At 48.2% G+C, this 24,542-nt stretch overlaps 1 protein-coding gene across 3 annotated transcripts in view; it reads left to right on the forward strand.

Annotated features, from left to right (window-relative positions):
* FRMD5 (FERM domain containing 5) overlaps nt 1-24,542 on the forward strand; it is a 317,514-nt gene that overhangs the window by 283,265 nt on the left and 9,707 nt on the right. For 2 of the 3 annotated variants that reach the window (XM_075069763.1, XM_075069765.1), the window contains exons 8-13: nt 1,265-1,353; nt 7,016-7,079; nt 8,026-8,117; nt 16,603-16,677; nt 17,572-17,640; nt 20,040-20,146. In XM_075069763.1, the coding sequence (XP_074925864.1) occupies nt 1,265-1,353; nt 7,016-7,079; nt 8,026-8,117; nt 16,603-16,677; nt 17,572-17,640; nt 20,040-20,146 (496 nt within the window). The remainder of the gene's footprint in view (nt 1-1,264; nt 1,354-7,015; nt 7,080-8,025; nt 8,118-16,602; nt 16,678-17,571; nt 17,641-20,039; nt 20,147-24,542) is intronic. The other variant, XM_075069764.1, reaches the window with a different exon arrangement.

The raw sequence follows: 24,542 nt of genomic DNA on the forward strand, positions 1-24,542 counted from the left end.
CACGTGAACAAATGATACTCATGTAAGAGCTACAGTTGCTCAGCTTCCCAGAAAAAAACAGGCCAATCATCAACCAGAGGTGCCTAACTTTATTGCTGCCTAACTTTAGGCACTCAGTTTTGAAACATTTGGCTACTGGTTACCTGGTATGTTTCTAATCCCTGACTGGTTGTTTTCTGCTAATATTCTCCAGTATTGCTTACCCCAGGGGGAGGAAAATTTTGGCCCGGGGGCCACATCTGGGTATGGAAATTGTATAGTGGGCCATGAATGCTCACAAAATTGGGTTTGGGGTGTGTGAGGGGGCTCGGGGCTAGGCAGAGGGTTGGGGTGTGGGGCGGTGAGGGCTTTGGGGTGGGCTGGCAATGAAAGGTTTGGGGTGCCGGAGGGGGCTTGGGGCTAGGGCAGAGGGGCGGGGGGTGAGGGCTTTGGGGTGGGGCTGGCGATGAGAGGTTTGGGGTGCAGGCTGCCCCAGGATTGCGATGAGGAGAGAGGACTCCCCCCAGCCCTCTTTCACTGTAGCAGCCTGGGGATGGGGGAGAGGTGCCTTTCCCTGCTGCGGCAGCTCTGGCAGGGCTGGGAGAGAGGCATCGCTCCCGTCTGCATGGCCCTTAATAGCCTGCTGCACGGCCACACAACTTGGAGGGAATTTAGGTTAGGGTGTGGGTTGAAAATCCAATTTATAAACGAAAGAAACCTTCAGTCTGACTTACACAGCACCTACTGCTGTCCATTGTATTTTATAAAGTTGACATGTTTTTTTCCACAAGTGCCAAGACAATTAATGTTACCTTCACTAGAGCCTAAACATTATGGTTAAATTAAACTGCTGCCTTGCACTGTCCATGACACTAGTTATTGCTTTGAAAAGTGTCTTGATGGTGCTCAGCAGGACCCTTTGTCCGTGCTGCTCAGATCTGCGCAACCAACAATTTCAGGTTTTCAAGTTTACTAATGAAAGTGAATCGATGATATGCGGGAGCTTTCTTCATTGGCTAGTGCTACACCGCAAATCAATAGTCCCTCGGGTCTGGGAGTTGGATTGCATTTTCTGCTCACAAATTCTGCTGGCCCAGTCATATTTTTTGTGCTCCTGCAGATTCTCGTCCGTAGGCAGGATGTCATGGTCTGTCAAAAGTGTTCTGTTGGCATAATTTAAGAGGGAAGATTCATTACCTCCACCGTATTCAGGACTGAGTGTTGCTATTGATGTGTAAACTTTGCCGGCTCTGCAACGTTTTGATGAAGTCTTATTGTGTTCCAGGATGTGTCAGGAAATGCGGCATTTTTGGCCTTCACTCCCTTTGGTTTTGTTGTTCTGCAGGGAAACAAGAGAATTCACTTCATCAAATGGTGAGTTCCCCCCATTTCAACCCATTCTGGGGTTTATTTGTTTTAAGCTGCGTTTACCAAGCACTGGTAACTCACCTTAATATTTCTCTGGATTGCAGCAATAAGAAATGAGTCCGAAGGACAAGCACAAAGCATAGTAGTAGCCGTGTTTCCTCAAATATGGCAGGGCACGTTATGAACAGTAGACGTGTATACTTGAGCGCTAGGGTTAGATTTTGAAAAGAGCTCTGCATTGACCCAACTTCCCTCCCACTGACAGCAATGGGAAAACTCCTATTGACCAAAATGAAAGCAGAGTTAAGCCAATACCAAGTACATTTGAAAATCCCCTTCACAGTGTCTTCTATGAAGACATTAAAATTCACTGGGGAGTAAAAAAGCTACTTGCCCAACAAACGGCATTGACAAGTGGGATTGCTCTGGGTGTCCGTAAGCCTCTGACTGCCAGAAGCTGGGAATGGGTGACAGGGGATGGATCACTTGATGATTCCCTGTTCTGTTCATTCCCTCTGGGGCACCTGGCAGTGGCCACTGTCAGCAGACAGGACACTGGGCTAGATGGATCTTTGGTCTGACCCCGTCTGGCCATTCTGATGCAAGAATAGTGCTTGGAATTTAGTTTGAAATTCCCTGTTGGGAAAAAGAAGAGAGAGGCCAGTTTGGGATGGTTGGAGGAGCAAAACAAGAAAATCAGTGCTGTGTGAGGACAGTCCTGTACCCATAACGACTTCCTCCCGGGTTAGCTGCTGCCAGCAATTTCATTTGTTAAAAACTTATTTAGAAATATTTATATTAATCGAGCCAGATTTTGATCTCAGAGATACTTACGTCAATTAGAATAACTCTTTTTAAATCTGGAGTCACTCCAGCTTTATCACAGTCTCACTGAGGGCTGACTGTCTCCAGGACCCCCTTATGTGAAGGGTTAGTCAGCGGGTGTGGACAGGTCATTAGCGTTAGTTGCATGTTCACTGCAAGCCCAGTAACAAGCCACATGTCTTCGAGTGTGTCGATAATTAGGAAGAGAATTAAAAGACCTCTCCTCTTTTCTCACTGACGGAGGTTTGAGAGGTGGTTTGTCCTGCAGTCGTCATTTCTCAGCCATGGAGATCTGGCTGTCTCTTGAGTGAGGGAGGTCACATTTTGGGCCTAGACTGCTGGTCAGAGACCCTTAAGCTTGTCTCACCTCCACCTTCCTGCTTTCTCTCAACCCCTTGGTGCTTCTTCCCATGAAAATGTCTGTCTCATACACTGCTGTACTTCCTGCTTTGATGGCCTGATTGGCACTGTCCCATTTGTTTAATATGCTGTGGGTCATCTCCAATCACAGGCACTAACGTGTGTCTTGACCCTGGCATCTCATCAATTGGGGCTATTCTGCCCACTTGATATGTAAGACATGCAGCTTTGTAACAGCCTGTGGAAGGTGTTTATATCAGGAGACAATTTACAGTCAGTTCCATATACAGGTACCTACTTTTCACCTCCCCCACAGTGTAAATGAGTCCATGTTGCCGCACACTCAATATGTGCAATGGGCAAATTCCCCTCAGGGCAGAAGGCCTGCCCTTTATACCACTGGAAGCAGCTTCCCATAGGACCGTAGAGGAAATCCTGCATTTCTCTTTCCAGCCTGGGTAGCAGAACTGATGCATTTCTGCTGTGCATTTGGCCAGCTGAGCAGGATTTTAGAATGCAGCTCAGAGGGAGCAGAGTCCCCTGCACTGGGCCAGAGGATTTGCTGCTATGCAAAGGCCTCTGGTGCATTCCCAAACCAAGTGAGAATCTAGCACTGGGAAAGAGGAGTTCTTCCTGCTTGCTCTGGCATAGACCCTCTAGTGGCCAGCTGAGCTGCTCTTGCTGGGTAGAAGGGGTGTCCTTTGCTGGGCAATTGAACTGGGACTTAAGAGGCAGATTTTTAAAGGCATTGAGTAACTTAAGGATGCAGATAGGCACCTCCTGGGGTTTTCTGGCTGGGGTGAATTTCACACCATATACATGAAAGAAAGAGAAACACATTTGGGATGCTGCCAAACAGAACCTGGTCAGGAACAAAGATCCTCTCCTCACATCCATAAACCCCAATGCGTGTTAGCCCGATTGCACTAATATTTTGTGCACGATTCCTGACTACTCATGCGATGAACTAACTGCAAGGTGTTCCAGTGGTGACCAGACAGCTGTGCAGAGTGATGGTGAGTTCGCCATGTTCACGCTGCACTTTGCACATGGGAAGTGCTTGATATCATTCTTACTGCCTCTTATTTGGTGTATTTATAAAATCTGAGTATAATTCTTAATACTAATGTCATGCTGTTTTACTGAGGCTCAGTACGGCCTCTTCAGTGATTAAAAATTCATGATTTAAAAGTAACAGTAAATCTAATGGGGAGCCCATTGCACAGTGTTTACTCAATATGGTAGGCTACATTCTGCCATAAATGCCAGTTGTGCATGCCACGGACTGAGTCTGGGTAGTGGGCGTGTCATGGTATAATTCCCAAATTTGAACCTTAGCGTCCAAATTATGGGTACCAGCATGAATCCTCTAAGCTTTATTACCAGCTTAGATCCTGTAATGCTGCCACCAATCAGGACTTAGGGTAGAGCGCCTGATAAGCTCTGGTCTCCCCCAAAACCTTCCCTGGGGGACCCCAAGACTCAGATTCCTTGAGTCTCACAACAAAGGGGAATAAACCATTTCCCTTCCCCTTTCTTTCTTCCTCCCAGATTCTCCCCGCCCTGGGTACACTAGGAGAGATAGACAGATTCAAGCTCCGTGAATCTAACACAAAGAGATAAACGCAGAGAGCAGGTTTTCCCTCCCCCCTGTCTTCTTCCTTCCACCAATTCTCTGGTGAGTGCAGACTCCCTTCCCTGGAGTCTTACCCAAGATAACCAAAAGATCAATTAGATTCTAAAAAAGAGGAAAACTTTAATAAGAGAAGGAAAAACATAAAAATTGTCTCTGTAATCAAGATGAAATATTACAGGGTCTTTTAGCTTATAGACATCCAGCAGAAATACAATTTAAGATACTTCCAGCAAATACACATCTGCAAATAAAGAAAAACAATTTAAAAGACTATAACCGCCTTTTTACTTACTCACTGTTTTGAATAGATAAGAGACTGTAGCAGGGAGATTGGCAGAAACCTGGTTGCACCTCTAGTCCTGTCCAGGACCCAGAGAGAACAAAGCCAAACCCAAAAACCACAAACAAAGGCTTCCCTCCCTTGAGATTTGAAAGTATCTTGTTTCCTGATTGGTCCTTTGGTCAGGTGTTTGTTAACCCTTTCCAGGTGAAAGAGACATTAACCCTTAGCTATCTGTTTATGACAGGGCGTTTCCTAGGCGCTTTCAGAATCTCCCTTCCCTATTCTCTGTCTTATGCACAGATCATAGTAACTGTTCGTCACCTGCTTCAAGCAACTAGTGGCAGAATAGGAGGCTTGGTGGATATATTTATGAACATGGCATGTGTCTATGGTTATGGGATTATTCAAAGGTGCCTGGATGGTTAGTAATAATTATGCGATGGGGTTTGACTATGTGGGACTCACGCTCAGTGTGTGTTCAGCCTGGGATCTGGGCACATCTCTTTCTGGCAGGGTTTGCTTCCCCCTTTCGCCACTTCCCCCCCAAAGGAGAATTTGTGTAACTTGCTCTTTTCATCCCCCCACAAGGAGAAATATACAAGTGTTCTCCCTGCCTGGAGTAACTGCATGTTTTAGTGTATGGTACAGAGCAGCTCTCCTATATAGGCCATAATACAAGGGGCACTTGAGGACAGGGCCTGGGAATGGAAGTGAAATGAATTTGCCAATTAATTGTTAGTTGTAAATTCCTTTTAGATTCTCTCTCCCATTCGAGTGAGAAGTTTATCCGGTTCCGCTTCAGCCCGACAGCTGAGACCATGTTTGAAGAGCCGACTCAAAGCATTGTTTGAAACGAGTTTGAGCTAATTAGGCCTAGAGATGGTTTGGCATGAATGGGGCCAAACTGTGACTAGACAGACGCTAAATGATTGTGCCCCAGCTTTATTTAAACCTGCATTGGCTCCATGGACCCCAGCCAGCCAAGCCATGTCTAGAAGGAATTGGCTTGCACTGGTTTAACATTGTTTGGGTTACACTGGTTAATCAAATGTGGTTCCCAACCCACTAGAGAGAGCTGGGGCACTTCAGGACACCCTGATGTGTCTGTTGTTAATAAAAATAGACCCAGGCTTTTTAGCCTTTCCTTTATGAGAACTTTTCTTAAAATCTGGGATCATCATATTTGGCTGAGATCTTTCTGCAGAGCTGCCCAGCGAGCTTACACTGTGGCTGGTCTCAAAAATGGGGCTTCTTGCCCGTTTAACCCTTTAAATACTCTAGAGATCTATAGGGCTTATCGTGCATTTCTTGCACATGGAGCACTTCCACTGATTTCAGTGGGCATTGTGGGTGCGGGATTGGGTTCATGCAGTGTGCACATGTGGGTGTTTAAAGATTCCAGCAATTGATGACTCCCACAGTTTGCATGTGTATTTTCTGTATTTGCAAAGCCTTGTGTTAGCATGTGCAGTCAGACGACTGCACACACAAATCCTGGTAACGACATCTGTGAATGCATGGCTAGGCATGGCGCAAAGGGTACATTTTGCCTGACTGGCCTGTTGCATGAGCCATCGAAAGTGTCTCACAAACATAGAATAGTCGTGCTCTTAAACATTAATTGGTAAGTAGTCTGGAAAATGCCATGTAAATGCAAACCCCACCTGCCTCACAGATACACAAAGTGTCTGTTAAACCGAGTCCTCTTAAATGCTGCCAGTACGTTAACTCTAGGCGCTCTGAATTCTGTCCTCTGCAGGGCAATGGTATTTTCCTTTGAAAGGGTGACTAAACCCAAACGCAGTGTTCTAGCTAAGATCTAACCCATGCAATGTACACTTACAGTATCACTTCTCTTGCTTTGTATTCTATCCCACTGTTGATGCATCCCAGTATCCTGTTTGCCTTTTTTACTGCAGCCACACACTGGGCTGATGGCTTCAAGGATTTTTCTACAATAATCCCTAAACCCCTTTCCTGGTCAGTACGCTGCATGACTGTTCCATGTAATATGTACTCTCTATATTTGGTTTGTTGCCCCAGACTTATTATTTTTTACATTTGTCTGCATTAAACTGCATTGTCCATGTATTGGCCCAGTCACCTGAAAGACCCCTCCAAACCCTCTGAATCTGGTTGCATTGTTCCTCATTCTTCGCTGTATCTCAAATTTTGGCCTCATCAGCTCAGTGTGGTATCTTATATTTGATATTTTCATCCAGATAATGCACATATATAAGCAAAGTTCTCAGACAACTCCTGGACATTCCCCTGCGAATCACATTCCATCCTGAGACGTTCCCCTTTCCAGCCACTGTCTATGAGCCAGGAGTCCTCTTATCACTGTGTTACACTTCAGACAAACTGAAAAATATGGCTTTGACACTGTTCCAACTACTGTTCTGAAAATAGTCTATTGATTAACTTTGTGTTTCATACAAACAATTTGGCTTAATTTGTGCATATTACCAGATCCAATTCCACTGTGTGTGGGTTCTGCATTAATGAGAGTGAGATGGGTGATGAGCAACATGTCTGTTACATATGTGGTTTTGTAATTTTAGGAACGAGGTAGCCAAAATGAAATTCGAAGGAAAGACATTCTGTTTATATGTAAGTCAGAAAGAGGTGAGTGGATTTTCTCATCATGTCAGTGCTCACTAGGTACAGTCTTTACTCTGCCTCAAATATTAAACATTTGCTATTGTGTCTGGTAGAAAAAATAAAACACAGCTCCAGAAGTCTGTTCCTGAACTAAGAAGCTGCATTTAATCATGGAATCAGAGATGTGTAGGACTGGGAGGGATCTCGAGAGGTCATCTAGTTCTGTCCCCTGCACTCGAGGCAGGGCTAAGTAATAACTTTTATTTCTGCTTTGCAGGCACCTTCTGTAATCACACAGTTAGAGTCTGATCTCTGTTGGCTCCAAGGAGAGCAAGATCCAGCCCTTATTACAAAATAAAAATGAAGACTATGACCTGTATTTAAAAAAGACACACAGATCTGACAATGGCCTTTCGGACCAATGATAGCGCTTTGACATTCAGGTGTACGTATTCTGGGTTCCGAACCAATGCAGTCAAGTGCCAATACTTTACTGGCAGGGCAGCTCTACAAGGGTCAGACCATCCAGGTATCTCGTAGAGTGACATCCAGTTCAATATCCATGTCATCTGCTCAGGACAGGGCTTCCCACTGCATTTTGGGGCATTATGTCTCAGGGCCACGTTATCCCTGCCCATCCCAGTCAGACCTGGTTATCTAAACGCGTGTGCACATTTCGATTTTGAAATGGATTAAGTACAGTACAGCACATGGGAGACAGTTAGCTAATCCCTGCACTTTTTAAATATATATTTTTGGATACACAGGAATATGGATGCACCAAGCATCAGTTAATTGGGTCTTTACCAGTGGAAATCAGACATATTTCCAGTCGGATCAGTCAGTCAGATACATTCTTCTATGTTCTGTGGTGTAATAAATGAGCTGTTTTCATTTCAGCTGCCCTGCAGATTGTAAACATGCCGCCTGCTTACCGCACTCAGTTGTTTCCATGTGGAATTTTTTGTAGGAAAAGAAAATTGGTCTTACTTATTTTGCTCCAACACCAGAAGCGTGCAAGCACCTCTGGAAATGTGGGATAGAAAACCAAGCTTTTTACAAGTAAGTACGAAGATTATTAGAGTTTTTTTTTAATTTTTCATGTAGATACAATCCCACATAGCAACGGACCTTGTATGAACATGCGATTATAGCATCAAGGCAGCACAGAATCCGATTCAAATCCAAACCAGCTCCTTCCATGCCTCCACCCAGGTCACTCACCTCCCTGTGGAGGAAAGGAGCCCTGCTCTGCTGGATCTTAGCAGATCTCAGGGGGTTTTCCTTAGCTGTGATTTTTTTAAATCTGGATGGGTGGTTAGCCTGACACACAACCATAGGTCCATGGCTCCTTATTCAATACATTTGGAACAGCCCATAATGTGTTTGGGATTCTTTCATCCGCCACTCGAGGGATACGCTGGTAGCTTAGGATGCCCCAGGAAAAAACTTGTATTCTTGGACAGGCTTTAGACCTGGTGGAAGACAGACAAGAGGAGGACAACAGATGATGTATACAAATACCATGTTGCTGTAATGGAAATAGACTGTAATGGAGCAAGAAACGTGGCCCTAGAGGTGGACAACCTGGATTGCCTCCTGTGTCACAGGACATGAGAGCATCTAATTTAAAAAAAAAAACGATTAGCAGGTCTGCCATCGGCCAAGGTGCCTACGCACCAGACTGGGAGCTTCGCTGCCCCCTTCCTGGTTCTGGAATGCAGCCAAGTGCCTAGCATTTAAAACTTCCACTGCTAATTGCTTAGCCATAAAAGTTTAATCAGGAAATTAAAACTTTAATTGTTTGGCGATTAAAACTTTAATGCTAAACAGCTGATAGAGACCAAGTCGGGCCTGGCTGCTCCCCACCCCCCCCCATCATCATGACCAAGGGAAGGCTGGGTCAAACCTGAGCAGCACTGTGACCCCCTGGAGCAGGGAGCTGAGCCCAGCCTGTCCCCCGGGACTGGAGCTACAGGAGCCAGTGTAGAGCAGGCGCTGCAACCCCCTAGCCCATGTCCTCCCACCTCTCTGGGGGCAGGACCCAACTTCCCAGCCTCCCAGGGGACCCCTTGATACATTCTGGCAACCCAGTTTGGGGTCGCGACCCACGGGCTGATAGAGCCTGCCTTTGAGTGCTTGGCTACAGCAAATACAGTGCTAAACCTCCCCAATGCAGAGAGATCAGGCACATCCTTGCTTACAATAAACAGGACAGATCCCCAGTGGTGCCAGAGCTGTGCCCGCACACCTGGAGACAGGGGCTGGCACTTCAGTGACTCCAAGCCACTGACCATAGCCGTGCTGGAGGGTGAGCCGGCCCCTGGCACAAAGTGAAACAGCTTCCCTTGGGGGTTAACAGCTCCCTTTCCCTGCTCCACTGGCTGGGATCTCCAGAGCCCAGCACACCCTGGATCCCCACCCCCACCCTGTGCGATCTCCAGTAGCAGAGGAGTTCTCATTTCCTGCCTGATGGCTGCTTTAAGCCCAGAACCATGAAAGGCAGAGGAAGTACAGAGAATCAGGCCGGTGGCACCTCTCTTTTTTACATTGATTTTACGTATCAGAAAGTTTGAGGCATCTAATGCAAATGCAGCTGAGAGGGAAGAACTGAAAGAAATGTGTTCCTGACCATGATCAGACACTTCAGGCCCTTCTCCCTTCTGAATAGAGAAGGAAGGATGGTGTAGGGGGCGAGGTACTAGCCTGGGACTCCAGAAACCCAAGTATCAGAGGGGTAGCCGTGTTAGTCTGGAGAGTTGCAAGTAGAGATTACTGAGGGTTAGTTCAGGTCTAGGTAGGATGAGGGCCTCTGTCTGCGTAGGGAATCGAGATAGTGAGGTTGTGAAAACCAAGGAGGAGAAACTGGTTCTGTAATTGGCAAGCCATTCACAGTCTTTGTTTAGTCCAGAGCTGATGGTGTCAAATTTGCAGATGAACTGAAGCTCAGCAGTTTTCTTTTGAAGTCTGGTTTGAAGTTTTTGCTCCAGGGATGGCACCTTAGGTTCTGCCATACTGCTGGCCAGGGAGGTTGAAAGTCGCTCGCCTACAGGGTTTTTGTATATCCATTCTAGGGGAAGTGGGTGGGGGGGGGTGGGGGGCTAGCATATATATACCTGCCCCTGGAAATTTCCACTACCTGCGTCTGACGAAGTGGGTATTCACCCACGAAAGCTCACGCTCCAAAACGTCTGTTAGTCTATAAGATGCTACAGGATTCTCTGCTGCTTTTACAGAAACCCAAGGTCAGTTCCTATCTCTGCTACAGACTTCCTGTCTGACCATGGGCAAGTTACTTAATCTTTCTGTGCCTCTGTTCCCATCTGTATTATAGCAGTGGTTCCCAAACTGGGGTTCGTGAAATGTTACAGGGGGTTCTCGGGAAAAAATTCCCTAATGGTGGACAGAGCTGTCCCTAGGGACTCTGGGCAGCTCAGGGCCAGCAACACAGAGCCCCTGGACTTCCAAGAGCTATGCAGATCAAAGCAGGCATATCTATCACACTGAGGAGAAATAAACTTCAAGACTCCTTATAAGAAATGGAAAGGGAGGTGGATTTTTTTTGCTGTTTTTAAAATTAAGGGCTGCTAGTATTGTTTTTAAATTATTATGAAGAACAAATTTAAGCTTTGTGTAACGTGCGTTATTTGCCTGGACTGCTCAAGACCTGAATGCTTGTGTAGGAAGAACTCTGAGTTGGCTTCTTAAATACCTTCCTGCTATTTCACATCTGATACTCCTTGATGAAACATAGGAGCCTTGTCTTATAAAAGGCTTGTTCAAAGTGATACAAGCTACAAAAGAGAGATCTTGGAAGAGTGTTGCCATTTTCATAACGTCATAAAAATACTGTAATGATAAATAATTAATACTAAATAGTGTGTAATAAGCATGTCGTAAAAACAAATGTTATATTTCCGAGATCACCGCTTTTATACTTTATCCTCAGGTAAAGGAGAAAATCCCTGGAAATATTCATTTTTAGGAGGGGGTTTGCGAGACTTGACATTTTAGTGAAAGGGGTTCACAGGTTGTTAAAGTTTGGGAACCACTGTACTATAGGGAGCGACAGGGACTTGTGAGGATAAAATCCATTAAAGATTGTGAGGCGCTCAGCTGTTATGGTGATGAGCCATATCAGTCCCCAGCCAGATAGAACAGCCTTTAATTTATAGACCTAGTCTCGCGTGGGGGTTTAATGCGTGTTCTCAGTAAAAACTGTAATCTTGGGTCCTTCGCTGTGAAATGATGCAGGCCTAGCTCTGCCCTTGAATGAACGCAGGCAGCTTCCACTGATGGAACAAGCCCCAGGGAAAGGGGCAGCATGAGCCCGGTGCACCACTTAGTTCCCACCCAGTGACCCGACGGGGAGTTTGTAAAGTGAACTCCTCAAAGCAGACTGCAGAGCACTGGGATAGTCTGTCTCACATTGCTCTTTTATATATGATTATCTCAGGACTCAAGAGTTTGTCATTAGTTTTGTCCCAAAGAGAGTTTCTGAAATTGCATTGGCGAGGACAGGACAACTGTTGGAAGAAGCAGGGATCATACTGTGTCAGCTTTCTTGGGTGAAATCAAAAACGTTCAGTATACAACTGAAGAATTACAGTCCTGTGACATAAACGTACAGTGCTTTGTCACCAAATTCAGCACACTCCAGACAGACATTCCTTGTTTCCAAAGGGGAGAGGGAGAGCACCCGTCAGGGGCTGAAAAGTGGGGACAGCTTTAGGGTAGAAATTGTTGCACCTTTACAAAACCGGAACTCTCTGGGATGCTTGTTTGGGAAAATAGGTCAGTTTTCTGTTCCTTTCTTCTTTTGATTAATTAGTTTGATCTTGAAAGAGTCAGGGTATAAAAGAAGTCACTTATCTATAAATCAGTAAGACATCAGATAGAACATTTTGGTTTCACCACACTGCTTTCTGTTTTACTTTAAAATAAAACTCATTACAAAGTACAAAGCAGTCTATTTTTATCAGTGAGATGTAAGATAAAGTGCAATGTATTCACTTTGGGAATACTGCAATCAGCAGCTGCAATCAGCAGGTCTCATGTCTCATTACATGAACATGAAATGAAATTGCTATATTGCTTTACAACTTCTTGTTATGACTAATAGTGGTGGTAAATAACAGGTGGATTACGCACCCATTAAAACGGACTGTGGTCTCATTCACGCTGCAATGTCTATTTACTGCTCAGTGGGGGTAATGCTGGATTCTCTTGGGATGACTGAGGAGCAAGTGGTGTCATCCCTCAGGGCTTTTGATGTATTTCATCTAGAAAGGTGCCAAGCTGCCTCAGGTAGTGAGTGATCTGTGTGCTCAGCATCCTCCCAATCAGAGGTTCTGGTAAGTTTCTTAATATGCCGGATAGTTTCAGCCTGCGCAGAAACCAAGCACAGAATCTTGTTACTTGTCTTGTGGGATGCAGTGTTCTTGGCTTGGCCTGATGATGACATGTGATGCCTGTGTTCATTGTGTCCTGCGTATCTGTGACTGTGCAGCATGGCAGAATGCCAGCTGGGGCTACTCAAACCTCTACTAGCATTTCTCTAGTTATAACTTCTCGCCTTAAATATTCCTACATCGCCACCTAAAAAAGACTCTCCATGTCTCCCTCCTCCGGGTGCCCATTGCGCTGGCGATGCTGTCTGAGCTCAAGTTCTCTTTCAAAGGGCTGCATCTTAAAGGGTTAAAGAGCAGCTCATTGTAATAGGTCTTTCTGGGTGCTTGGGTAAAGTTCAGGAAATGTGTCATGTCGCGGAGGGTGTGAATGATGTGAGGGTGTGAATAGGTATAATTAGAACTCAAGTTCTTAGCAGTCCTTCCCGTTCTGTGCTACTGTCCTGTGTAAGCCACTTATCTGATCTCACTGTGTTCTGTATCTTGGCTGTCTCATTACCTTTCTCAGTCAGTGTCTGACTCCTGTCTGCTGCTGCTGCTAAAAGTTACATCTGGTCAGAGCTGTGAGATCAATTGGAGAATGGGAGAATGAAAGGAACGTGGCTGCCAGAGAGCACTGGCTCTTTGCCTCCACCTGCTCCCTCGTGAGCTGCTATTGCCTGAGGATAAGCCACAAATAGCTGGAACTGTTTCTGGAGCTCATCACATAGTGATAGCTCGGGGATGTGCAGACTCCCTGCCGAGCGACAGCTCCTCGCCCCATTTCCAGTTACCATTTTCTTATAAGAAGATTGGGGGCAAGAGGCAGTATTCTCATCCACCTTAGAAGTGGGGCCTGATCCTGCCCAGGCTTTCTGCCAAGTATCTGGCGTACTGTCACAAGCAGTTCCATTAACATACGTTGATTGTAGGAGTAGCTCTGGGGGTTAATGGGACTGTTCAGAGCTGGCAGGTGCAGCAGTGTGCTCGGTGGTTGCAGGATGGGGGTCAGATGCTGGGTTTGAGGGCACCCAACAGAGTGATGACATTCTTAAAAACCACCTTGAATGGTGCAGCTGTTGTGAGATGATCTGTTCTTATGAAATTTTTGCCATCTTGGGCTGGCCACATGCTATCTCTAGTCTGAATCAGATGCCTCCCACCTTTGGATCTGCACCAGAACCTGTAGGGATGGGATGGAACCTGGGAATTCAAATTCCTGACATTTGGTGAGGACGAAGGGTTGGATTTAAGTTTCCAGGTCAAGGCTGTTCCTGATTGTAACTGGAGCTGGTACAAAAATGGATTTTGAACATTCTGTGAAAATTGTTTGGAAGAAAAGGAAGAAAAATTTTATGTCCATGAATTTTTTCACTCAGTTTTGGTTCTTTTGTCAAAACTCAATGTTTGTTCAGTAATTGAAATAGAACATTTTCCATCTGTGATGGACAAAGCCTGAAAAATGTAATCTTCTGCTTCTGTCAGTAAAAAGGTGGAAGAACCCACCTCCTTCAGTGGAAAAAAGTTTTGACTACAAAGGTTCAATCAATTCAATCAAACCAGTTATCAGTAGAGTAAAAGCAGCTGTTCGTTCCCCCGGGGAAGGGGTAGCGAAAGGCAGAGGGGCAGGCCTGCCCAGCTGTGCTGTGTGTCAGGGAGCCAACATGGGCTGCAGTCCCTTCCTTGCACGCTGTAGAAGTGGTGAGGCCAGTGGTTCGGGGAAAGGCGTTCATTGCTCTGCGACCGCACCAGTTCACTGTACTGTGCTGCGTTTCCAGTAAGCTCCATCACGAGAACATTCTGAAAACACTTCAGTAATGTTGCGTGAAAGCGTATACCCAGCTTTGTGCTAAAGCAATGGACCCTCCTGTAGAGATCACAGTGACAGCGAAATCCCATTAATAGCAGGGCCGTCCTGCGAGCAGATCTGGGCCCAGTCCTGGGAGGAGCCGAGCAGCTGCAAATGCTCTCTGAGGTGGTGGGAGCTGCAGGGTCTCGGCAGGTGCTCAGCATCTCCTGGGATCAGCCCATTGTTCTGGGCAGTTCCTTGCCTGTGATGGTTTGGGGTTAATCGAGGTCACAGATAGTGATAGTTAAATCATTTCAAGTTGGAATATATGGGGATGTCCCACAAGCCACCCCACCCTGACAAGCGCGGGTATAAGATAAGCTGGCAGCAACCCTTCAGCAGGTTCCAGAGCTCACTAGACACTTACATACAGAAGCCATAGAAACATCACTAACGAACTAAACTCCCAGGCAGGCTATGCTGGCATTTCTTTGTCCAGCTCCTCAGGCTCCAGCGGCGCAATGAAAGGGTTATTTGCTGTACAGGCCATTTTGTAGACTAGACGTTTTCTCTGTGGACGGCACTTCCTGCGTGTTCATACGTGATCCAGGAGGGGGTGTTGATTTCTCCTCCATGCATATTGCCTGTTTTCAGGAAATGTCGTGAAATCAGGATTCTGATGTTGATTTTGCAGTTTTTCACTTTAGAGCAGTTCTGCTTTGGGGCAAAAACCTGCAAAAGGTCGTCATTTTCCCCCCAAAATATGCAATAGTCTTCATGGAACAGAAGAGCAAAGCCTTCCAGCTGTGCGGCTTTCTCACGCCGTGGCAGCTGTGTGAATGGCCTCTCGTGCCATGGGAAGTAGATTGAAGAGCCAGTGTGGTGTCCATTCCTGTTCATAGTGAATCCCCCCGCCAGCTCATCTGACTGACCCAGATGTGGCAGGACCATGTGGCTCCCCGAAATGGGTTGGAAGGGTGAGCCCTGCCTGCAGTGGGGGTCGGGGTCAGAATTCAGATGAGCGAGGCCTGGAGGGTGCACCCGGCACTGCATGAATGGATCTGCCATTGCTGCTGTGGGGAGAGACCATGGGAGCAGAGTGTGAGGCTGGAGCAGTGTGCACGCTCTGATGCAGGGATCCCCCTGTCCCTGGAGAGCTCATCACAGGAACTTGGGCTAGGTCCTGGGAAGTGGATTGCGCCCAAAGTAAGTTTGCTCGGGGGGGTGGGGAGGATAGAGAGCCGGATTCTCCCCGTGCCTGAGCAGAACTGAGAGGAGCGGGCTCCCGAGTGGGGACCTGCTCCAGTTTGTGCCCCTGCAGGATAGGTGTTGTGGAGCACCACTCCACCCCTCCCTTTCTGGGGACGTTCCCACGCCCTCCCCCCTGTGCCAGGTGTGGGAGGAGGCAGTTATATAGCTCCCCCATGTGAGGGGGGTTCTCCCAGGCGAGCTCTGACCAGAATATAGCCACTTGTGCAGGCAGCCAGGGAGCCGGGTGTGGCTGTAATGCGCTTGGGCAAGCAGAACTCCCTGTCGCCAGTGCAGGTTCGACTTCCATTGTTAACAGCTTGCACAGTCCAGCTGTGCCTGTGTCGTCCCTACACCCCTGAGAAGTTGCTTCCTTTGTGCGCTGTTCTAGTGAACGTCTGCGGCAGAGACTGTGTAGCTGTGGTGTGAGGACAGTCTGGTCACACCGTGCCTGTGTAACTGTGTGGCACGCAGAGTGCTGTGGGGCTGCAGTGATCCCGAAGGCCTCAGTTCCCACCCTGAGTGGCAGTGTCTCTGGGCCACAGGTTACATGGTTACCATTCAGGGCTGTGTTAATGAGGTGGGCTGGCTGTTTCCCTTGAGCTCAGGGCTGAGCCCTGTGTCACAAGTGACCTAAAGGTTTGCCGTCAGCTCCATGCTCCAGCACCCCAGGGATGCGGGGAGGGAGCTGGCTCTGAACAAGCAGAGCAGACTGGCAATTTCAGCTGCGTTTGCAAGTAACATGGTGTAACTGTCTATTGAAGGGCCTGATTCCCTGGGGGCTGGGGGTGCTCAGAACTGCTCCCTGTTTGATGGCAGTTGGTGTTGTCCAGATCCTAACACCCTCACTGAGTGCGTGTGGATTTTGGAGAGTTTTTCAGGGTCCTGCTTCTGCTGCCACCTGAGTTTGGAAGCTGAGAATGCGTGGTAGGGGCCGTGGCAGGGAAGGCACTATCTGTCATGGGCACTGGTCGATCGTTTAATAGAATCAGCTGCACCCCAAAGGCCAGGGCTGTGCTTTTGATAAAACATGGCCAGCGAGCCATGTTACATCCATAGGCATTGACCTGCCACAGCCCAACCCATTTGTGGAGGGTTCTCCATGTTCTTGGTGTCATTTCAGGTTGGAGAAGTCAAGCCAGGTCCGCACAGTATCCAGCAGCAACTTGTTCTTTAAAGGAAGCCGGTTCCGATACAGGTAAATAATGACAGTAAGTAGCAGTTACTAGATATATTTTCAGACGCTCCTTTGGGTGGTGGATGTAGCAGCTTCTTGACTGCTTAAATACAAGACTTTTCTGAATGTCTTTCTGAAAAGAAACTCCTTTGTCGCAGGAGACTTTTGTATCAAAGCATTTCCAGGTAGCCAAGTAACCTAACCATCCTTTTATATTTCCTTGGATTTTGTTTTATTTTGCTACATGTTATTCTTGATTTTATCCCTTATACCCCTCTTACCTCAACAGACCAAAAAAGAGAGAGAGAGAGAGAAAATTGCAGCTCATTTTTAAAAATATAACAATATGTTGAAACATCCCAGTTACTAAAAGATGGTGTTTCTTCCTGCATCTGAAGCAGAAGTTTAGATGCTGAATTTTAGCAGGCTGTGATGAGCGATCAAAGTGTGGGATGCAGCCACGTGTTAGAGATTTGTAAAGAGGCTCCAAACATTGTGGAACCATTGGGTCAAATTCTGTTCTCACGCCCCGGGCGTCAGTGTGGAGTGATCCCTGTGGTTTGATGTTCAGACTCCTACACATCAGAGGAGAATTAAATTCCGCTCTCGTGGGATGTGGCATTCCAGGAGGCAGAACAGGACGTGACCGAAAGGGTTGCTGCCCTTCTGGGAACCCCAAACCTGTTCATTTTTAGCAAATGTCTGTCTTTTCCTCTCCGTTTGGAGGCTGTTTGCCCACAGTGCTCGGTTCCTGTGTGTGAGACTGGGTAGGTATAGAGTTCTATTGAAGGATGTACTGTTTTAGTAGGGCGAGGGCAAAGGGGTGACTGTTTATCAGAGCAGTAGAAGAATCTTGGCAGTAGCCAGAATGCTTTTTCAGTTCTTGCCCTGTTTCTGTTCTTGAACCACTTGCAGTGGCCGAGTTGCAAAAGAAGTGATGGAATCTAGTGCCAAGATCAAGAGGGAGCCCCCAGAAATTCACAGGTAAGTACCATCAGCAGCTTCATAGCACAGTCATGGACACAAGTGCATTGATCTACAACATCTCACCTTGATTTCAGTCCCGCCTGGAGCGTTGGGAATATCCTATAGTTAGCCAGAGCGTGGCAAGTGCTCTTTCAAGCTGCTTCCTGCACGAGTAGGGTGCATATCACTGGCGTACCATTCCTGAGCAGAGGGTTGGTAGTAAAAGGGCATTGTTTGCTGGAAAGGAAAGTGGTTCACTTCTGTTTCATCTTGCGGTAACACTGAGCACTTCTTGCAGTCTGGTACTCGGGCAGCGCTAGCACTGGGTTGGATTCTTCGGCTGAGTGTGGTGTTTCAGATCCCAGTGGCTTGTTTAAATATATTGCTAATGGGCTTTGCTGGTGTGACTAGACAGTGGGAGAAATCCTGGCCCCATTGAAGTCAATGTAAATTTTGCCATTAAGGACATAAGAACAGCCATAATGGGTGAGACCAATGGTCCATCTAGCCCAGTATCTTGTCTTCCGACAGTGGCCAGTGCCAAAGCTTCAGGGACACTGTACAAAACAGAGCAATTTTGGAGAGAGATGGCTTCTGCCAGTCAGAGGTTTGAGGTCACCCCAAACATGGGGTTACATCCCTGACCATCTTAGCTAATAGCCATTGATGGACCTGTCCTCCATGAAATTACCTAGTTCTTTTCTGAACCCAGCTATACTTTGGGGCATCACAGCATCCCATGGCTGTGAGTTCTACAGGTTAATTATCTATTGTGTGGAGAACATATTTTCTCTTAAACCTGCTGCCTATTCATTTCACTACGTGATGCCTAGTTTTTGTATCGTGGGAAAAGGGCAAATAACACTTCTCTGTGCACTTTCTCCACGCCAGTCATAACTGTGCAGCCCTATATCAGCCCCCCTCGGCTGTCCTTCTACCAAGTCGAGCAGCCCTAGTCTTTATAGTCTCTCCCATATGGAAGCTGCTGTGTACCCTTGCTCAACCTTTTCCAGTTCCACTGTGTCCTTTTGGAAATGGGCAGCCAGAACTGGACACAATGTTCAAAGTGGGGTTATATGGTGGTTAGGATCATTTGTCTTATTTTCTAGGCCTTTCCTAATAGCTCCTAACACTGTGAGCCTTTCTCACCACTGCTGTGTACTTTTGTGTGCTGTTACCCTCTGAAGGCAGCGCCCCACCAGCAGCAGCACAAAAGTAAGGCTGGTAACACTGCGACCATCTGCAATAACCTTCTAATCCTCCCACAGCCTCTTTTGGGTCAGGACCCCCACAGTCACAACACTGTGATGTTTCAGATTTAAATAGGTGAAATCACGAAATTTACAATTTTAAAAATCCCATGATCGTGAAACTGACCAAAATGGGTGTGAATTTGGTAGGGCCCTAAATATAATATATCTAATACCTGCAAGCTGCTTCTCAGCTGCATTACACACGTGTATCACAATCGCCCAGTTGTCAGTCAGGCCCTCTGTGCAGTATGTGCACCAAGCAAAAGGTTTTCCCAGCATCTGCCTTTGCTGCTCCTAAAAGACTAAAAACCAGACCACCTGACTCAGCTTTAGTCTTGTCTAAAACCACACTGAGAGCTTAGCCTGAGGAAGGCTAAGGATTTTAGCTCAAAGCCATCATGGCAAGCAAACTCATTGATTTAATGTCCGTGTGTCCATCCAGCTGTTGCTAAAAGTATCTGCTGATATTTTCATGGGTTATTCTTTTCCTACCAGCCATCACTGAGCCTCAGCTGAGGCCTCCCCAGCACTGCCTGCCAAGGAGAGGTGGTTGCTCTGGGGGAGAATTGCTTTGCCTGTATCTCTGCAGAGACACTGCTGCTCTGTTACCAGAAGCTCAGAGTGGAGTTTTTGCTCCCAGTCATTTCCGTGCTTTTGATGGGGCTGAACAAGCAGCAGTTCGAAGATGTCTGCTGCGCCCAGGCCTGCCCCTTCTGAGCCAGGATTCCTCTGAGCCTTGGGGAGCAGAACAAGGTGCCTTGGTTTGCTGGGCCTGCAGGGTGAGCTGCAAAGACGTAGTTTTGCACATCTCTGGAAGAGACTCATGTCCATCGCAGTTTTGTAATGAGGTTGTTTTCTATCTGGTATGATGAGGTGGGGGGACTCCAGTGCTGGGGGGGTGGGGAGGAGAGATAATTACTTGTTTGAAACACCACTCTCAGCTCCCAGCATCCAGACCCTGCAGAGCTCAGGAAAGAAGCCAAACGCGAAGCTGCGGGTGCACACATCCTGTATCTGGGCTCTCCACGCCTGGCCTGACGGCTCTGCACCAAACTCCTTCATGGCTTGCTAAGGAGAGCACAGCTGCCTGGCTCTTCTGCCTCTCGCTTGGTTTCCTTTTACTAGTCCCTTGGTGTTGTGCTCATCTCGTTTCTTTCTCTACAGAGCAGGATTGGTTCCTAGCCGCAGCTGCCCTTCCATCACTCATGGGCCAAGACTCAGCAGTGTCCCCAGGACTCGAAGGAGAGCTGTTCACATATCCATCATGGAAGGTGAGCTGGGGGCACGGATAACTCTGGCTGTGGTTACATGCATTCGCGGTGTTCCAGTCCCATTCTCCTCCCTCTCAGAGGGCAGGGAATGATGCTTCAGCTGGTTTAATGTTCCTGGTCCCTCCCGAATGGAATAATTGCCAGTTTGAGCAGAGAATCCCCTGGCTGAGAGCAGAGGTATTCGGCTGCACACTCATTTGTGGCTCACCACCATTAAGAAATCACCTAGGAGTCCAGAAATCATAGAGCTCTTGTATATTGACAGGATTGTTGGCTTGCAGCAAGTCTGCACAGCAGAGCGTAGATGAAATGTGTAGCTGAGTTGTCCACTGTATTTTATGGCAGTGCACTTAGCTGGAAGTACCTGAGGCCTGGGTTTTAATGCTACTCACCTAGAATTAACTCTTAATTCTCCCTAGAAATGAGTTTATAGCTTCTTATAAGCAGAGTTGAGTGAACAATTCATAGCAAGTAATATGGCCATCTGATTTAGCTGCTGCTTCTCTGTGTGATTTTCTGTGAAAAGCTTTCAAATTTCTCAGATATATTTGCTATTTCAGATTATCTGTCAGAAACTTTCTGCAAATGATTCTTAGCCTGACAGTGGTTCACGAGAAGTTTATTGTGCATATTTGATATTCAAAATGTATTTGTTAGTTTTGATTAGACATATAGATCACATGATTGTGTCCTGGTCCCTGATTGGATGCAGATGATTTTTAGACTCAGGCTTCCACTGTGGTTTCTCTCTTGTATTAGTTAAAAGGCGCTTTTGGTACATATTCCCTAAGGTTCCTCCAAAATCGCTGTGTCCGTGGACATTCCTGCAGGAAAACTCATTCACTAGAATATTTGAGGCGAGCAAGTGGAAGACAGGGAGGAACATTGCCCAAGCAATTTGAATTGGTATTTGATCAAATATTTGCAGCCCCCGACAGCTTCCAGGGAGTTGGTTTCCCTCGGTGCCTGGTAGTGGGGAAAACCCGATGTCCCTGCCCGGGTTGTGCCAGTGATGCCCAGCTACAGTGCGTGCTTTGAGCCTACATTGCCTAGCCGTGAGCAGGGTGAGTGGGAATAAAAGGTGTGATGCGGACCATGAAATACACGCCTGAGTTTCCATGTGAACTAGCTAGCTGGGCCTCTCTCCACAGCAGAGAAGTGGCCCTTGTGTAACAGACATGAATTGCGTTTCTTGTCGCTTTGAGTGAGTTGTTTCAGTTCTGGGTGCAAACTTGCACCCTGGCTGGAGCTGGGAGAGCCAAAGAACCTTTCCTGCTCTGAACAGTCCCATCTCCTCACTCCCCTTTGTGGGGGACTGCATGAGGCAGGGGTGCTCACTCACCGCCTATCGGCATTGCCGCTTTCAGGCCCTGGGGCTGTGGAACAGCCGGGGAAGCGGATGCCCGCTGACGCACCACCATGGCCTCCTGCGTGTCTCATATGGAACTTGCTCTGCTGATTGTTCTTTAGTTGTTCTAGTGACAGACGAAACTTGATTGCTCTGCTCTGACAACGAAAGTGAAGGTATTAGGAGAGCCTGGGGGTGGGGGCTGGTGAGACGGGCTGGGCCTGCTTTAATCCAGGGTCCAGCAGCAATCCGACATGAGGTCCATTTCTCAGTGCCTGGTTCATCACTCAGCCAGGAAAGTTTCCTCAGGGCTGAAACTAGACACACAAGGACTTGGCCAGCCTTCCCCCACATTTATAATCACCTTGGTTTGGCTGTTTCTGAGTTGGAGGAGGGGAAGTCTTCCAGTGATTTGGGGAGTTCTGTTGCATTTCATGAAAGACAAACTTCTTTTTCATTTTAAACCTGGCCAGCAGGCGATGCTGCAGCCCATACAGAGCAGGCTCTTTGTAACATAGTGTCACTGACCCTCCTTTAATTGTATCTGGAACATCTGTGATTGTGTTTTGCACATGCCATGCAGCTCACAGGCAGGGAGATTCTCCTATGCAGTCACGTCTGAACACAGGTACGGTGGCCTGCTGAAAGTGTGGCCGAGGGGCCTGATGCTAATCTCTTATGGCAGCAAATCCTGCGTCATTCCCAGGAAGACGGTAGAGCTACGCCAGTGGAAGTGAGATCAGAATCAGGCCCTGGCTCCTCGGCTGCCTAGGGACCTTCATTCCCAGGTTCCTTCAGAGATTCATTTAAAAACCAGATAAGAACAATGGTTTTGAATCGTCAGGCTAACGTTTGTGTGGGTTAAGAGAAGTGCAGCTTGCTCTTAAGGTGACTGGTAGCTATTTACAGTCTTAGCCCTTGTGTAACAAGCTGGTGGCCTGGGAATTTTCTGGGTTTCTTCACAACCTGTCTTCAGAGACAGATTCCCTGTGTAGGCTGCAGGCTGGGTAGTGATAACGCCCCCTTCCCCGCCCACCATCCTTGCCCTGCCCGGACTGTTGCTCTCTACTGCCCACTTCGGAGAGCGGTGGCTCCCCGGCTGGGCGAAAGGCTGGGCCAGGTCATATTTACTAGCCCAAATGCTGCTGGGAGCTCCCGCTGCCAGGAGAGCCTTGTGCACCCAACCTTAGGCTGGGGCTTAAGAACCAGCCCTTAGCCCCAGTAGCCAAGGAATTTGTTTTATTTTAATGCTTCCATGTACATAAAGCCGATTCATTAGCAAACAGCTCGTCAGGGCTCGGCTGTTTCCCAGCGGTTGGTTGGCAGGGGCCGGAGGTGACGGTTTGGAACACAAGCCCTGCATTTTCAATGCATGCACCACCTTGTAGCTAACGGGGATGAGAGGTGTGTGACTAACCCCTCCATACCCCTCCAGGCAGCCCTTTGATAACTTACCCTGTGCAGAGGGGAGGGAGGGGGTTCTCGCAGGGCTCCCCCATCGCTACAAAGCTCGTGGCTGCAATAGCTAGTCGCAGCTTTCAAATCAGACTGAACATAGGGACGGCTGACTCGCTGTCACTAACGCCCAGATGCTCGGTGGGAGTTCTGGGCAGCAAAAAGATTCCTGCTGTTGAAAGCGACACCATTGCTAAGTCTATCGGCTTCACTTAAATATCTGCCTGCTGACTGAAAACAGCCCTTCCCCGTGACAGACAGATCTGGTCTCTGGCATCCTGGCCAAGCAGACCCTTTCCTTCCCGGACAGCAGCCAGGGAAGGGAAACAGTGGTGCAAATCCCAGGGGATAGCAGGTGTGTTCGGCAGAGTTGCCTGCCAGTCGCTGTGGCCTAGCCCAAATAACACTTTCCACGGGAAACACAAGCCCAGCACAGCCCTGCACTCAGCTGCGTGCCGGTGCCATGCATCAGGAAGCTAGTCCCCACTGCAGATGCAGAATTCCCTTGTTAAACAGACTGGCTCACAGAACTGAGACTAATACAGAAAGCACCTCCTACAGGAAAGGCTGGTGTGCCTCGGGGTTTCCCAAAAGCCAGTATATTCCGGCTCTGACGCAGCACGATTGCAGGGCCCAGTCCTGCCCCCTTGTAGCCAAAGAGTTTTGCCACTGTCCTTAGTGGAGGCAGGATTGGGCCCATATTGAATTCTAGGGCAGTGGGTGGTCAAACTATGGGCTGCGGGCTGGATCCGGCCCGTGGGATTGTCACCCCTGTGGCACTGCGGGGCCAAGGCAGGGCCCCTGGCTGCCCTGGCCCTGCCCCGCTCCTGGAAGCAACCAGCACCATGTTCCTGCGGCCCCTTGGATAGGGGAGGCAGAGGGCTCCATGCGCTGCCCTCACCTGCGGGTACCTCCCCCTGCAGTTCTCATTGGCTGGGAATGGGGAACCGCGGCCAATGGGAACTTGGGAGGAGGTACCTGCAGGTGAGGGCAGCACATGGAGCCCTCTGCCCCCGTCCCCAGAGGCCGCAGGGACATGGTGCCGGCCGCTTCCGGGAGCAGCATGGGGCCAGGGTAAGCAAGGAACCCGCCTTAGCCCCACTGCCACCCCGAAGCCACTCGAGGTAAGCAACCGGACCTGAGCCTGCATCCTGAACCCCTCCTGCACCCCAACCTTGTGTCCTGATCTCCCTGCCTGCACCCCACACCCCTCCTGCACCTTAACCCCCAGCCCTGAACCCCTCCTGCACCCCAACGTTGTGTCCTGATCCCCCTGCCTGCACCCCACACCCCTCCTGCACCTCACACCCCTGCCCTGAGCCCCCTCCTGCACCTCACACCCCCATTCCCGCACCCTGAACCTCTCCTGCACCCCAACCTTGTGTCCTGATCCCCCTGCCTGCACCCCACACCCCTCCTGCACCCCAACCCCCTGCCCCAGCCTTACATTCGTGGTCCTTGCAATTTCCCCACCCAGATGTGACCCTCAGGCCAAAAAGTTTGCTCACCCGTTCCAGGGGGTGCTGAGTAGCGTGGTCCCAGAGGAGGTGGTCCCAGAGGAGGTGAAGGGTTGGTTTGTATACGGTGACTATC

Source organism: Chelonoidis abingdonii, chromosome 9 (assembly GCF_003597395.2).
Source record: "Chelonoidis abingdonii isolate Lonesome George chromosome 9, CheloAbing_2.0, whole genome shotgun sequence".
NCBI lineage: Eukaryota > Metazoa > Chordata > Testudines > Testudinidae > Chelonoidis > Chelonoidis abingdonii.